The 16046-nt window shown below is 44.3% G+C and overlaps 1 protein-coding gene across 3 annotated transcripts in view; it reads right to left on the minus strand.

Moving 5' to 3' along the window:
• The window catches only part of ARHGAP8 (Rho GTPase activating protein 8), a 132437-nt gene that overhangs the window by 85497 nt on the left and 30894 nt on the right, over positions 1-16046 (minus strand). For 2 of the 3 annotated variants that reach the window (XM_074936570.1, XM_074936588.1), the window contains exons 2-3: positions 15152-15265; positions 5274-5414 (exon numbers count right to left, since the gene is read on the minus strand). In XM_074936570.1, the coding sequence (XP_074792671.1) occupies positions 5274-5414; positions 15152-15188 (178 nt within the window). In that variant the 5' untranslated portion in view covers positions 15189-15265. The remainder of the gene's footprint in view (positions 1-5273; positions 5415-15151; positions 15266-16046) is intronic. The other variant, XM_074936580.1, reaches the window with a different exon arrangement.

Raw genomic sequence — 16046 nt, forward strand, 5'->3', positions numbered from 1 at the left:
CAAGAAAAAAAAAATCTCAATTTTATTTCTAATCAATATTAAAGTAAAAACAACCAATACTGCAACAGCCTTTACTGCTGTGGGATTCCAAAAATGTTCACATGCTTACAAATGGGTACGTCACCAGACCAGCAGAATAATTTGCATGTTTCAAGCTGACATATATGTAAAATAGCCAACTGCATATCAGCATTAATGAGACAAGTCAATCTGTAAACATCCCAATTTCAGTCTGAACAATTATTACAGCTAGAACTCTTTAAAAAATCCACCACACTTTTGTTTGACAGTGGAAATTGGATTAACTCTGTTCTTATTTCTACAGTGTGAAATAGACTCCAAAGAATCTTTTGGATCTTGTCAAAGCTATTGTTATGATAAGCAGGTACAAATTATTTTAATTTACGGGTGGAATATTAGATTGTTATTAAAACATAATGAAAGGCCATTTTTTGCATTTAAAAAATTATTGTGGAAAATAAAATCAAAGTAAAAGCCAGAACAATTATTGCACAGAATCTTCACTTAAATTCTGTCCTCTCATTCCTTATCCATTTATAATATATTCCATTGTCTTTCAACCACAAAATTAGAATGGAATGAACAGCTTGCAGAGTTACTTTAACTAAGCCACTCCAAACACTGAAATTTTGTAATTTGTTTTATTTGAGAGATGATTAAAGTGTATAATAAACTAGGTACAAATAATTTTTTTTTAATTATTTTTGTTTTCAAAAGGAACTGACCTTTTCCCAGAGGGGAAAGAGATTTGAAAGGACTATCCCTTTCTGAGTTGCTTTAAATCCAGAAAGCATATGAATTTGATTTAGCACCAGTTAGAAGAGGGACTAGAGACGTCTCTTTGCTGAATTGAAGCGTTCCCCCTCCCCGCCGCCTCCTTTATCTTTTTTTCTTATTTGATTCTCCTCTAGAATTTTATGATTTTTAAATATTAAACAAAGATTCTGATGTGCAGCTGCTGGCTATTTGAATGCACTTGGGTTTTGCATTTAAATTGTTCAACGTGCTTACCAAGCTCCAGCATGTTATTCCTGACTGACGTGCCAGCTAAAACCACTGCTTTCTGATCTTAAAGCAGTTATTTTTGACTACCAAGGCCGGCACATTAGGAAAATCATTTGTACGGAAGTAAACATTTTAACCAGATGCATCCCTGGTGTACTTCTCTTTGCTTCGATGGAGGTAAGCCAGGGAGATATATATGGCCTTTTGATTTCAGTTTGAGCAAACATGCTTAAGAAGAGAGCTCTAAAACGAAACAAGGAAGCTGCAAATGAGGGTTTTTTTTAAACCATGCTGGTTCTCACTCCAGAGAAATCTTGACGCACATGCCCCTCCCCTGATATGTCACAAGACTAAGGTGAACATCCACAAATAAATATAAGTCAGGTGAGACTGTTATTGAATAGAGAGGCTACTTAACATTCTTTATCCACTTTGTATTCTCTTTTCCTGTGGCTCACCAACAGCGAAACCATGATTTTCTTTAAGGAGTTGGCTCAAGGAGGAGAGTAGATATATCACTTACTCCAAAATTTTTGGCCCCTTTTGAATTTCCCCACCATTTAAACTCCTCCTACTCAAGGGGCAGAGCCTGGCTCAGAATATGGAGGACATATTTTCTGTTTGCTTCCATGGTGTTTAGATATTTTGTTCAACAACTGGTTTCCTCTCATGCCAATTTCCTAATTCAGGAGACATCACTAAGATTGCCATGCAAATAAAAAATAATAAGCAAATCTCAGAAGAAATGTTCAAACTGCATCTTTCAGAGGGTTTAGCTGTGCATCAGGCACTGTGCCTGTAAGTCATGATTAACATATAATGATGGTCTAGAAAATACTTAGTCCTGTCTCAGTACAGAGGACTAGACTAGATGACTTATCAAGGTCCTTTCCAATCCTACATTTCTATGATATCCTCCAAGAAGGATAAACACTGAGGTATCTGTTAGAATTAATAGCAGCTACAGTAGACAAATGACAAGTGTCAATGAGTTCCACTGGGGCTTTGAGTGCAGGGAAGATGAGATACACAAACATAAAATAAAACCTATCTTACAACAAGAGACTGAAAGTATAATGTATTGGTAGAAGGAAAAGTTCAGACTCTCAAATCCAGGCCCACAACATTCGGGTGCTAGGTATAACGGGGGAAAAAAGCATTGCCTTCATGGACAATTTTCTGGCAGATCTGCTAAAGCTGAATATAAAAGATGATCCCTTTAATTTACTGAAGTATTATCCTATAGCGATGTGTAAGGAGGCAGGTGGTAGAGGTTGCTGGAGGGACATTATAATGACCTTGATATTTTCAAAGTCTCTGTTAACTTCTCTATTTGTGTTTCTAAATTTCTTTTCTATTTCAAAGGTTCGCCAGCTCTTTCACACTTCTTTGTTAATTTAGCTGCAGGGACTTCATGCAGAGCTTTGATGTCCTGGTATTTTTCTCTGTCACACACCAGGGTGTGGGTGGTGTGATCTAGTGGTGTGACCAGGAGTCTGGCCTTGTGGCCGAAGCAGAATCAGAAGGCAGAACCAGAAGAGTGGTCAGGGAACAAGCCAACAATCAGAGTCCAGAGGAAGGTAGGGATTAGGGCCGGAGCAGGAGAAGGCATGGGCTGGAGCAAGAGCTGGTACAAGAAGCAGGACTGACGCTGCCTTGGGTGTGGAACGCATTGATCAAACACTGTGCTGCTGTTACTACAAGGTTAAATGGACCTTCTATCCAATCAGAGAGCACAGTCACTTAGTGAGGGTTTACTTCTCCCAGCTGAGTTCAGCGGGTTGGTATGAGACCAAGCCCAGAGTCAGCTGAGCGCACGGCCGGCCTTACAGGTGGGCGACCACAAAGAGCACCATGGTCAGGGGGGTGCTATGGTTCAGAAGCAAGGAGAAGGGCGGGCCTAGGATGCGAGGCTGTGGAAGGGAGCTCGGGATAATGGGAGCGGAAGGAGACAGCAGGGTCTAGAGGCGATTTGTGGGGGAACCCGGGGAGTCAGCGTGCACCAGGGGCACCAAAATACAAGTTTCCCAGGCCACCATTTTCCCTAAGGCCAGCCCTGGCTGAGGTCCTGACACAAACATCCGAAAGTATTTTTGTTCTGTCAGATTAGTATCTTGCTCAGTCAATAGAATTGAGGGTTGCCAACCATCCCGGACCGGCCGGGAGTCTACCGTAATCAGTCTCAATCTCCCGGTGGCTATTGAAAACAATCCAGGAGTTTTTAATAGACCACTGAAAGTCCGGTTGGTGGGGCAGTGAGGCTAAGGCAGGCTCCCTAACTGTCCTGGCTCCGTACAGCTCCTGGAAGTGGCCAGCACTTCCAGCTCTTAGGAGCAGGGTAGGCCAGGGGTCTCTGTGTGCTGCCCCAAGCGCTGACTCTGCAGCTCCCATTGGCTGGGAACATGGCAAATGGGAGTTGTGGTTGCAGTGCCTGCAGGCAGGGGCCTTGCACGGAACCACCTGGCCCCTCCGCCTAGGAGCTGGACATGCCGGCCGCTTCTAGGAGCTGCCCGAGGTAAGCGATGCCCAGCTGGAGCCTGCACCCCCTGCCCCCTCCAACACCCCAATACCCTGCCCCAGGTCGGAACTCCCTCCTGCACCCGAACTCCCTCCCAGAGCCTGCACCACAACCCCCTGCTCCATCCCTGAGCCCCCTCCTGCACTCTGAACCCCTCTGCCCCAGCCTGGAGCCTCTTCCTGCACCCCAATCCCCTCATCCCCAACCCCACCCCAGAGCCCCTTCCTGCACCCCAAACCCCTCATCCCGGGCCCCATCCCAGAGCTCACTCCCCCCAGCCAGAGCCCTCACTCAGTCCTGCACCCCAATCCCCTGCCCCTGCCTGGTGAAAGTGAGTGAGGGGGTGGGAGGGGGAGAGACAGAGGGAGGGGGGATGGAGGGAGCAGGGGTGTGGCTTCAGAGAAGGGGCAGGGCAGGGCAGGGGCATGGCCTCAGGAAGGGGAGGGCAGGTGGTGTGGCAAGGGTGTTCAGGTATGTGCGATTAGAAAGTTGACAACCCTAATAGAGTTTGAATCTTGTACTCTCTTAGCCATGGGTTTAACTCTTACATTGTGTATCAAGTTTGTGCTGAAGCTGAGATAAATTAGTTTTACCTGAAAATATACATATATCTTCAACAGATATTACGGGTAAAATCATGGCCCCATAGAAGTCAATGGTGAAATTCCTATCAACTTCAACAGAGCTAGGATTTCACCCTCTGTGTATGTCAACCCAGACATCTCTGGGTCTGGCCATATCAGAGGGAATTGGCTCATCTAATACTTCAAGACCTCCAGAGTAAATCAATTGATCAAGTACTAATGACTCTTAGACTGCCATCTATGGCCTAGATTCAGGAAAGCATTTAAGGATATGCTTAAATTCATCCTTATTCGGGAAATTCATGATCTAGCCCTGTGCAAGTAAAGAATTTGGGGATTCATCAGGGTGACAAGTGGGAAATACTATTAGTTATTATTTCATTCTGTAAAAAAATGCCAGGCTTTGTAGTTTAGGTGCAAAAATGTTAAGGTTACTCATAAGCTCAGGCTTATGCATTACTGTTGTGTTGCAAGTTAAAATAGTGCCAAAAACAAATCAAAGGAAAAAACCCATAAGGGACACTATCAAGATAAACATTTTAAAGATGTGCTTACCTGTCACAAATAAAATGCTATACGTTATTAAAAGCAGAATTTTTTAAAATCTAATGACCTGATTTTCAAAGGTGTGAAGCACCGGCAGCTCCCCTTGACTTCACCTTTGAAAGTCAGGTGATAAATTTACATTTTCACCATTTACACTGATAAGTTTACATTTTGCATTTCATTCATTTTAGACAGTAACACTTTAGACTGCTCAGTTATTTTTTTCTGTTTCTTGTGGGCTCACAGAATGATCATGTGTCTGGCTTCAGAACATACAGGAAATGAAAAACAAAACAAATGTTCACTGATTAGAAACAAATACATCTATTCATATTTAGGTCTTGTACATTTGTTTTTAAACAAAACCAATTGTGGCCAATGGTCCTGAACTGGCAAAGCACTGAAGCGTGTACTTAAACTCTAGTCACATGTCTGAAGTTAAGCATATGCTTAGGTTCTTTACTGAACTTGGGTCCAAAGTGTCTACACTATTCCCAACTATCACTTTAAAGAGTGTAATATGAAATAATATAATAAGGTGCTGAGTAACATCTGCTAAATCTAGGAAATGTCATGCATTTTAATTTTTACATATATACCTGCTAGCTGTACAATGCCATGCCTTGCAACATCGTAGTATGGATGATTAATGCTTAGTTCAGTGTCTTCACATGTTGCTGGTGTGAAGGAGGTCTTTCGCTTCTCCATTACTGCATGTTCTGCCTCATCTTTCTGTAATTCTAAAGCAGAAAGCAAGAATTTATAAAATCAACTACTAAAAAACCTTCTTTTATCTTGCATATAATATTGCGAAATTGAGATCCAGGCTCCATCCTGCCAATGATGACAGCTTTCTTCACTCACTCATTTATTACATTTTCAAAGAAGCACCTTCATATTTTCTCCTATGCTGGGCTGCATACATGGGAGAAGCTCCCATAAAAATCTGCAGCAAAGCTCTCTCATTGCCCTCCTTTAAGTTCTTCTTGGCTACAGTGCCCACAAAAACTTGACAATGGTTAGGCAGTTGTTATGCTGTGACCACTGCTTGTCATAACAACCTATGTTTCTCACTGTTTCCTTATGCTTCCCCGTCTGTCTGTCATACCTTGTTTTTATACTTCGACCGTAAGCTCTTTGAGACAGAAAAATCACTGTCTGAAACCCTTAAATGTACTGGGGGACACAGTGGGTTAGTCAGCCTAAGAAAAGCACTAAGGGCCTGATGCAAAACGCAGTGAACTCAATAGGAGTCTTTCCATTTACTTGAGTGGACACTGGATTGGACTCTCAAAGGCCCTTTCGCTGAAATTTTCAATGAAAGGTAGATATTGCCCTTTACTGTACATGGACATGGCATTTCACCAAAAACAAGTGTGATACTTAAACAGAGATGATCCAAAGTTTGCACAGGGCTTGGTGTGGGAAAACAAATACCTAGATCAAACACATTGTGAGCTGAATGCAAAAGTCACAGCCATTAGTATTTCAATACTGGTCAAAAAAATGATTCTGAGAAATCTACTAACATGCAAGTGACCTGATGGCTTAAATTAAGACAGGCTGATATTTAAAGAGACATTATTTTCCTCCCAAAGCATATCGCTCACTGTATGTCACCTGTTTCTTTATCATACAAGTTATATCAAGAAGAGGAGGTTACTTGCCTATAACTGGAGGTTCTTTGAGATGTGTGGTTCCTATCTGTATTCCACTGAGGGTTACACATGCAAACCATGCGTCCAGAGTTGGAGAATTTGAAAGTAGTGTCTGTTGGTTTGTGCATGCACCCTGGTTCACCTTATGCTTCTGTCCGAGGCAATAAAGGGCGGGGTGGACAGACCGTGTCTTCAGTTCCTTCTCTATTCTGAATTGACCAATCTGCAGCAGAGGGGAATGTGGGCAGGAAATGGAATACAGACAGGGACCACACCTCTTAAAGAACCTCCTGTTACAGGTAAGTTACCTCCTTTTCTTCTTTGAGTGCTGGTCAAGTGACTATTCCACTGAGGGTGACTGACAACCAGTACCTAAGTTGGAAAAGGGTGCGAGGATAAGGATGGAATGGTTGTGTAGAGAACTGCCGTGTCAAAGGAGGCGTCCGCTGCCAAGTCCTGCACTTAGGTGTAGTGTGCTGCAAAAGGTGTGCACTGAACTCTGCATGACTGCTCTATATACGTCTACAAGTGGAATGTCCTGAAGGGAGGCTGTGGTTGAAGGCTGAGCTCGTGAGGAGTGAGCCCGCACCCCTGTAGGAGGTAGGCCTGATAGTTGGTAGCAGAGTTTAAAGCAACCAGAAATCCATTTGGAATTCTTTGGGTGGAGCTGGCTTGCCCCTTGAGTCTCTCTGCTTCTGCCACAAGTAGTCAGGGGGACTTCCTGTTTGGTTTTGCTCTCTGTAGGTAGAGAGCAAGAGCTCGCCATACGTCAAGGGAATGGAGTTGACATTCCTCTGGAGAAGCATGTGGTTTCGGAAGGAAAACAGGTAAGTAGATGGTTTGATTGATGTGAAACTGGGAGACCATCTTTGGGACAAATTTGAGGTGTAGACGTAGGGAGACTTAATCCTTGTGGAACACCTTGAAAGGCAGGTCTGTCATCAGAGCCTTGAGCTCGCCGACCCATCTCACAGAAGTAATTGCAACCAGAAAGGCAACATTCATAGAAAGGAGGGACATGGAGCATGAAGCTAACAGCTCAAAGGATGGTGTTGTTAGCACAGAAACTAGATTCAGGTCCCACTGGAGTGCAATCATTTGGACAGGTGGAAAGGTTCTGATGAGGCCTTTCCAAAACCTAGCAGTAAGCAGATGCATGACAGAGTAACCTTCCACTGGAGGGCTGAACACGCCAACTGCCACCAGGTGGACTCTCAAAGAACGGAGGGTGAGACCTGATGACTTTAAGGAGAGACTGTAGTCTAGGATGAGGGGGATCCCCGCTGATTCTGGTAAGACTCCTTTGTATTGAGCCCAAGATGAGCAGTGTTTCCACTTGGCTTGGTAACATCGCCTAGTGGAATCTTTCCTGCTGCTGGAAAGAATGTTTTGTACAGCCGAAAAACATGTCCATGGGTGGCGGGTGGAGGCCCCCTTTGGGGAGGCTAGCCCCGGCACCACCCCTTCTGCCTGTGCCCCGCCCCTGCAGCCCCGAGGCCCCCTACCCTCCACATGGCTGGAGCCCTGAGTGTCGTGCCAAAGGGGGGCTCGGATACACTCAATGAAACCACACCAGGTGTATAAGTATAACCAGTTTTATTGCCAAAGTATAATAAGCTTCCCAGCCTTCACGCATTACTAAACACGTGCTTTCCAGCAACCAACCAGGCAAGCAAGAACCAATGCTTACGCCCGTTCTGCTACGGACAGTCCCGGACCCTCCAGCCTTGTCCTTGAGGGCTCGTAGCAGGCGCTGCTCCAGCATGGGGAGGCACCCACAAGGCCAAGGTCCACAGGTGAGACTGTTCGTCTAAAGCAATTCTCATAGCCGTTTTTATCATCATCTCTTTCTCAGGGGGTTTATACATCCACAAGCAGGCTCTGGCAGGAAACACTATTGCTTTCTATTCCCACACTTAACACTCTTGGGCCCTGCTTATCTCTTCACTTGTTTATCCAGTTGGAGTGGCTGCAAGCCAGCCCAGCCGATCAAAGCCGGTTTACTACTAGCTCTACCTGGACCATCCTGTAATAACAGGCCATGGTAACTTGCGGTCAGCCCCAACACCGAGACACCCGCCCCAGCCAGAGGAGCCTTGAGTGCCCCACACCTTCTCTCTGGAGTCAAAGGAGATTACTGATGAATGCGGGAAGCTGAATAGCACATACCACCTCCTCAGCCACCCCGGAACCTACATGGGGCATAATAAATCAAAAACTTCCCCCCAAAACCCTGAAATTGGGGGTCCGGCAGCCAAGGCAGCACCAGAGGAGGCACAGCCTCCCCGGCCTATTATACTAGCCACCAATGAACACGTCTGTACTAAATGTAAGCGGGGGAATAGTCCCGATATTGGGGGGAACTTTCCTGGCTTCTGCACTACCCCGGTGAAGTGGGCTAGCGAAAAGATCTGAGTCCTTGCTCCCACCTCCTTTACGCAGTGGCCTCCCTGCCCTTGAGGACTCCCCTTCCACTCTCCTGTCCGGCAGAGTCCTCGTAACCCCAACAAGGCTGGGCCCAGGATTCCTGGGGGCTCAACCCCCAACCCTGCTGTGGTCACCTAGGACAGGGGATAGGGTGTCCCCACTCTGGGGTACTCTCTCTGACCATTGACCATTACATACAAGTTAAAGAAAATGCAAGTTATTTAATCAACAATTAATTTTAAAAAGAATAAGGAAAAATGGGAAAGGTTAAAGGAAACACATCACCCCGCTCTGTGGCAGGGAACGTCACAAACAGGGTCTCTGGAATGTCAGGGCAGTTCACAGTCTGTTCCTTGTAAGTCCCAGGCCGCCTTCTCAGGCCCTGGCTGTGCTGCAGGGATGCTGTGGGTCGGACACTTGCTCTGGTGGTGGCCACACGCTCTCAGGCTCTAAGTGGTAGGACCCTTCTTCCCAGTGTCACCCCGCCCTGTCGGGGTTACGATCCAAGCCTGGCCTGCAGAGCCTCTTGGCTGAGGTGTCTCCCTGTGCTGGGCCCACTGCCCAGGGTCCCCCTCGCTCTCCCCAGCTGCTCACTGCACCAGCCCCAGCTCCACCGCTCTGTCTCTGTACTGCTGCTGCTCTGCCTCCAGCTCCCTGGGCTGCTTCCTTGGCCCCTCTGGCTCTGGTTGCTGCAGCTCTGCTCCCAGGACAGGTCTGCTCTGCAGGCTGCTTCTGTGACTCTGCTCCCAGCACTGACCTGCTTCCTGGGCTGCTTTTCTGGCCCCTCTGGCTCTGGTTGCTGCAGCTCTGCTCCCAGGGCAAGTCTGCTCTCTCTGGGCTGTGCCTCTGGCTTTGGGGCTGCAGCTCCGCTCCCAGGACAGGGGCTGCTCTCTCTGGGCTGCTTTTCTGGTCCCTCTGGACCTGGCTCAGCTCGGGCCCCTGCTTTCTCCTTAGCTTGGCCCCACTCTGTCTGACCCAGGCAAATCCAGCTGACACGGAGGACGGGACCTCCCTGGCCTCCTGACTCCCTGATTAGCCTGCTCGCCCTGTCATTCAGGCTGACCTGGAGCATTGGCCTCTCCCCATTGTTCCTGAGGACTATCAGTCTCAGGGTCCTGGTTTCCCATAGACCTGTCCCCTTTTAGTACTGGGAGCTAGCCAACCAGAACACACCCACTGAATGTTAGTAAGGGGGCAACAGTCCCCTTAGATAAAGTAGAGGCCCATCTAAATACCACACTCTGAGGTGTAGCACAGATGGATTGGGATGTCAGACCTAGCCATTGTATTGGGTCAACTGACCGGTGAATTGGGGATGGGAATCAGTGGGCGGAAGGACATGTGGAGGAGATTGGGAAACCAGAACTGTTTAGGCCAGCAGGGGGCAATCAAATGACTGTCTCTCTCTCATCAGATCAAGGCAGGTGCGGTAATGGAGGGAAGGCATAAATGAGTTGGTCTGACAAGGAAAGTAGGAGGAGTATCGCTCTAAAAGTGGTGGCTGAGGCATCCCCTGTAGCAGTACGTGGTCCATTTGCTGTTCATCTGCAGAACAAATAGATCTCTTGTCAGGGTCCTCCACCAGGTGAAAATGTTGTGTATTATGGAATCGTGAAGTTCCCACTAGTGGTTGATCTCAAAAATGTCTGCAGGGTGAGTCTGCAAGTACATTTTGTGTCCCAGGGAGATAGGCTGTGGACAAGACGATCTGGTGATTGATGTACCAATTCCAGAGATTGACCGCTTCGCCGCACAGAGCCTTCAATCTCATTCCCCCATTTGTTGATCTAGAAGACAGGGATGGTGTTGTCTGATATAATGAGAATGTGGTCGGAGTGAATGAATGGAAGAAAGGATTGGCAGGCCTTTTGTACTGGTTGGAGTTCTAGGGTATTTATGTGCATGTTGGATTCTCGGGTACACCATGTGCCATGTGATCGTCCATGTAGGCTTTACAGCCTACTAGAGATGTGTCAGTGATGACTGTTGTCTGAAAACGAGGGAAGGAAGGAAACCCCCATTCACACCTGATGTGGGTTTGTCCACCAATGGAGGGATGACAGTACCTTATTGGGGATTGTCAACGTTATAGGTCCATGGAGTGATGGTCGTGTGAGCAGACAGACTGGAGTCAGGTCTGAAGGCAGCAAAGGTGCAGTCATGTGAAGGGAGTCATGTAAGTACAAGAAGCCATGTGACCAAGGAGGGATGGGCAAGTCCTGGTGGGTACATGAGGACTGTTCCTGATGCAAGCTATAATGTCGCTCATTATCTGAAATCTGTCTGTTGTAAGTAAGCTCAAGCTGTGACAGAGTTTTTGGTAACCCCAAAGAAGTACAGAGACTGTGTGGGCTCAAGGATATATTTCTCGATGTTGACACTAACTCTGACAGAATAGAGGAGGTTGAGTAGCATCCAAGTCGACACTTGTGCTTCTTGCCTGGATCTGGCAGCCAGGAGCCAATTGCTGAGATATGGAAACATGAGGCTGTAACACCTGATGTGGGCCACTACGCCAGAGAATATTTTGGTGAAGACTCTGGGAGCAGTGTCTATCCCAAAGGGGAGCACTCTGTATTGGAAATTATGGGTGCCCACTGTGAATTGTCTAGAGTCATGGTGATTATCAATGTGAAAGTAAGTAGCTTTCATATCGAGAGCCGTAAACCACTTCCCATTTTCTCCCAGCATGATCAGATGAAATCTGAGCTTGCAGATGAAATGACTGAGGTGCCGAAGATTGAGGATTAGTTTCCACCTGCCTTTCTTCTTGGGTATCCAGAAGTAAACTGAAGAAAATCACGTTCCCTGATATTCCGGAGGAATGGGTTCTATTGATCCCCTTTGTAAAAAGGAGTTCATCTCTTGGGCTAGAATACTGTAGTGAAAGTGGGCCCCAAAGGGGATGGGGAGGAGGGTTTTGGAGGAGGTAGCATAAAAAACTCAATCGTATAGCCATAGTGGATGACATTCAACACCCATCTGTCCGTTATTATTGCACTCCAAGGATGGGGAAAGAGTGCTAAATGGCCCCAAAAGTAGTAGAATGGTCATGAGGTGGTAGATTTAGTAGTCGGCATCTCTCGGGCTTGCATCAAAAATACCTCTTGGCTGGGTCTGTGAGGTTGGAGCCTGCAAGGAGGGACCAGGAAGGTGAGACCTCTGTGTTTTCTGGCACTTCCTTGGGGGCTCATAAGGTCTTTGTGGGTACAATTGAGGAGATCTATGTCATCATGTGGACAAATGTTGGTGGAATTTTCTCTTCAGGGTGTGAGTGCAGATGTCCAATGAGCAAAGAGTAGCCATGGATTCTTTCCGTGTATGTAGCAACTCATCTGTCTTCTGGTTAAAAAGATGGGATTTGCTGAAGGGAAGGTCTTCATTTCTGGAGCTCCCTAGGTAAACAAGAAGAGTGGAACCAGGACTCTTGACACATGACTATCTCTATAGTCATGGCTGTGGAGAAGTGTCCGCTGTATCTACCGCAGATTGAAGGGCAAACTTCTTGAATTTGTTGTAATCACGGAAATCATATTTGACTAACAATGCCTGGTAGTTTGCGATTCTCAGTGGCAGGCTGGAAAATGAGAATACTTTACAACCCAGAAGATCTAAGCACTTCCTTTCTTTATCTGTAGATCAAGGGTGTTGTTGTTTAGATCTTTCTGTAGTAGCCTGGACTACAAGGGAATTTGGGAGTGGAGGTGAGAAAAGAAATGTGGAGTCTTTGGCTGGAACACAGCATTTTTTCACTCCTTTGGGAGTAACTGTGCATGTGGCTGGGGTGTGCCATACCGTTCTGGCAGCTTCCAGTATGGCTTTGCTAATCAGCAATGCTATTCTCACTGGCGAAGGATATCCAGACGCTTGTGCTGGGAATCTTGGATCTCTTCTACAGGGATCTGGAGTTTCCCCTAGACTCTCCTTAACAGCTCCTGGAACTGTCTGAATTGATCTGGTGGAGAATTGATCTGGCTGATGCAGCCACCGCGTTGTCAGGAGAGGAAGAGAGGAGCCCTGCTAGTACTGGCAGAACCACTGGGATCAGGCTAAAAAGTTCTTATTCCACCATCGGGTCTGGATGCCTCGTGGACGGATCCGCCCTGCCCTTTATCACCTCAGATGGAAGCACAAGGTGAGCCAGGGCACATGCGCGGACCAACAGACATTACTTTCAAATTCTCCAACTCTGGATGCATGGTGTGCATGGTGTGCCCCTCAGTGGAATACAATAGGGACCATCACTCTAAGAGGAACATTATTAACTCCACTTTTTGGGTGTTTCAACAACAACATTTTGCATTCTCAACACCTATGTATTTCATATAACTTGACCTCTACCCGAGATACATATGGGAAAAGAGAGTATATAAAGTATTGATTCCAATCAGATTTATGTGCAAATAACTAATAACTGTGGGGGAAATACTCTTTCTAAATAATTTCTTTGGTTTGTTTTCCATTGCACAATTTCCAATATCTTTCAGATTATCCTTTAAACAGGAATATATCAGGGTTGTGGGGGGCTTTTTGGTCTCATTTTGCCTTTTAACATGGCTTTGTAACAAAAATGCATTTAAAAAACATGAAAAATGATTTCACTCATGGCTGGGCCTGGGGTTTGTACAGATATGCGTGCGTGTGTGGTTTTCTTTAAATATCATTACATTCTCCCTGAACTCTCACAATAAAAAAATCCATAGAAAATAAAATAGTGGCACTTCTAGTCTTAGAAAAAAGATGTAGCTATTAAAATAACCTATTTGTGACCTCCACACAAATGTAAAGATAAAATTCATAACATTATCTACAAATTTATACTTTCCTACCTTTTAAAAATGATGAACTACAAAAGCAAAAATATACCACTCTGAACAGCTGGACGCGGTGGCCGTAAGGACAGAACACTTATGCCCTGAGAGCTGGTTGGGAAGTAATGGATAATAAAAACACAACCCAGACATGATTTTTTTTTTTTTTATAAAATGCAACCAACCAACAACAAAAAAACCCAACTTTGAATCATATTAAAAATCAGAACAAGGACAACTGTGTTCAGTTTTGCTTTTGAATTTTAAGTTTCTGCACAGAATAATCAATCTTAGTAAGCAAACAAAAAACAATAAAGCAGGGCAGGGATAGAAAGAGTTACACATTAACATCATGGGGTAGAACAGGGGGAATTGTTTAATAAACAAATGTGCTTACGAACAGTGAGTTCACCAGAATCAATTGCTATACAAAAGGTTGTATTGACCTAAATATACAGTATGCTTTTTAACATAAAAGACCCAGAAATTTAAACCAAAGTTTTTTAAACACACAGCCACTCTTAAGCTTATTTTGTACTGTATATAGGCAATCTTAAGTGTAAAAATTTATAATTAACTCTGGCTGGTTTAGACTCACATGGTAAAGAACTGCAAATGTAAAGCAAACGTGTATTCATTTGTACTGTAGTTACCTGTAGTGATTAAAGAGGCCCCACTATAAATCATGAACTTTTTTTTTGAGACTAGCTACCTTGAACTGCTTGAAATAATTCCTTATTAACCATTCTTTAATTTTTGGCAAAGGTAGGAGGAAGGATGTCTCATAGTAAAAAATATTCATTATTTCAAACTGAGAACAACCCAACTACTGTGTTTTGCCTATATATGATAGGAGTTCATCACCCTGCTTCAGTTCCTACTGGCAGTTACTACTGTTAACCCTGGCTATGAGGGAAAAGGAAAGGCCTGATCCAAAGCCTACTGAGATCAATGGGATTCTAATTTCCATTGACTTAACTGGATTTTGGCTCAGTCCCCAGGACTAAAATGGGAGCCAGCTGTGTGGAAGTACATGATGATTGGGAAATCAAAGTGATAATATGGGACAGAGCAGGAAAGATAGAGTAAAATAGAGATTGTGAAAGGTTCCTCCTCTGAGGTTCAGTCTGGCATCCTCAAAAGTCAGGTTTTTGGGGTTTTTTAAACACTGATTTTTCAAAATGATGAGCCCTGTAAAACCAGGGTCATATTGCTCTATTCTTCTAACATATTCGGAGATAACATGCAATACTGCAATCTCTATGCACATTCAATACTTGTCTCTTTGGAGTAATGACTCCCATTTGTGCCACAATACGTGATGATGGTGATATTCCGATAGCCTAGAATTGCACTGGGAACATATACCAATAATTCATAAAAGCTGCATGTATTAAACTAACCTTCAACCCTAATGGCTTTAATAGGGTACACAGCAGTACAGTGGCTATAACTCATATTGGATTGCTCAAAATATTATTACGAAATGCCTGTGAAGTTTCTCCCTTAATGAAGACGCTCTATTAAATCATCTGTAATTCTACAAAGATACTATTTGAAGTGCAATAAAAAAATGTTTACCTATTTCGGCTAATTCCTCAAAATCAATTTCAGACATGTTTTCTGTTAGGAACAAGCCTAATTGTTGCTGACTGACATTTGCTGGATTCGACGCTTCTCGGTTCTCAATGAACCCTAGAAAAACATAAACAGTTACCATCATTGTGAAAAAGCCTTCAGCTTTTATTTACATTGTCTACGACTAAAGAAAACAACCCTATTACCCAATTATAATCCTGTAATTGGAACCAAATCATTTTTATTTGGTAGAAATGTTGTTACAATAAAGAGGATTATAACAGGTTTTGACTTAGCAGTCAAGGTAATGCAAGGTGTAGTAACAGGATTTTCAGCAAAGACCATCTATATAATTATTTATTTTGGATTTTTTCCTTCTTCAAAATACATATTTAATATATATTGTGACTACAGCCATCAGAATTAAGGAATTGTCAGTATTCTCTTCTTGGGCTACATAATTCCTTTTATTCATCTCACAGCTATCTATCATTTACAGGAGGAAGTAAAGTCTATACTCATTCACAGTTGCCATCTTTATTTTGCTGTGCTACAGCAATAACTCTGATTTGACAAAATTTATTTCATATCAAACAAAATCATGAAAACTTCAGGTAGACATAACAACATTAAATACTTAAACTACACAGCACCTCAGATATTTTACTGAGGCACAGAGATATTAAGTGACTCACCCAAGGTCAACACAACTACTCTGTGTCAGGAATTGGGAATGGGATTTGGAAGTCCTGTCTCCCAAATTCCTACTCCATTAACTACAATACTCTCTTAAATTGAAAATCTGGACCCAAATTGGCAGAGAAGCCAGAAGAAGATCAAGGTTTTCAAACTCTTCCTTTGTTTTCATTTTTAAAAATAACATCATGATTCTGTAAGT

This window comes from Natator depressus, chromosome 1, assembly GCF_965152275.1.
Source record: "Natator depressus isolate rNatDep1 chromosome 1, rNatDep2.hap1, whole genome shotgun sequence".
Taxonomy (NCBI): domain Eukaryota; kingdom Metazoa; phylum Chordata; order Testudines; family Cheloniidae; genus Natator; species Natator depressus.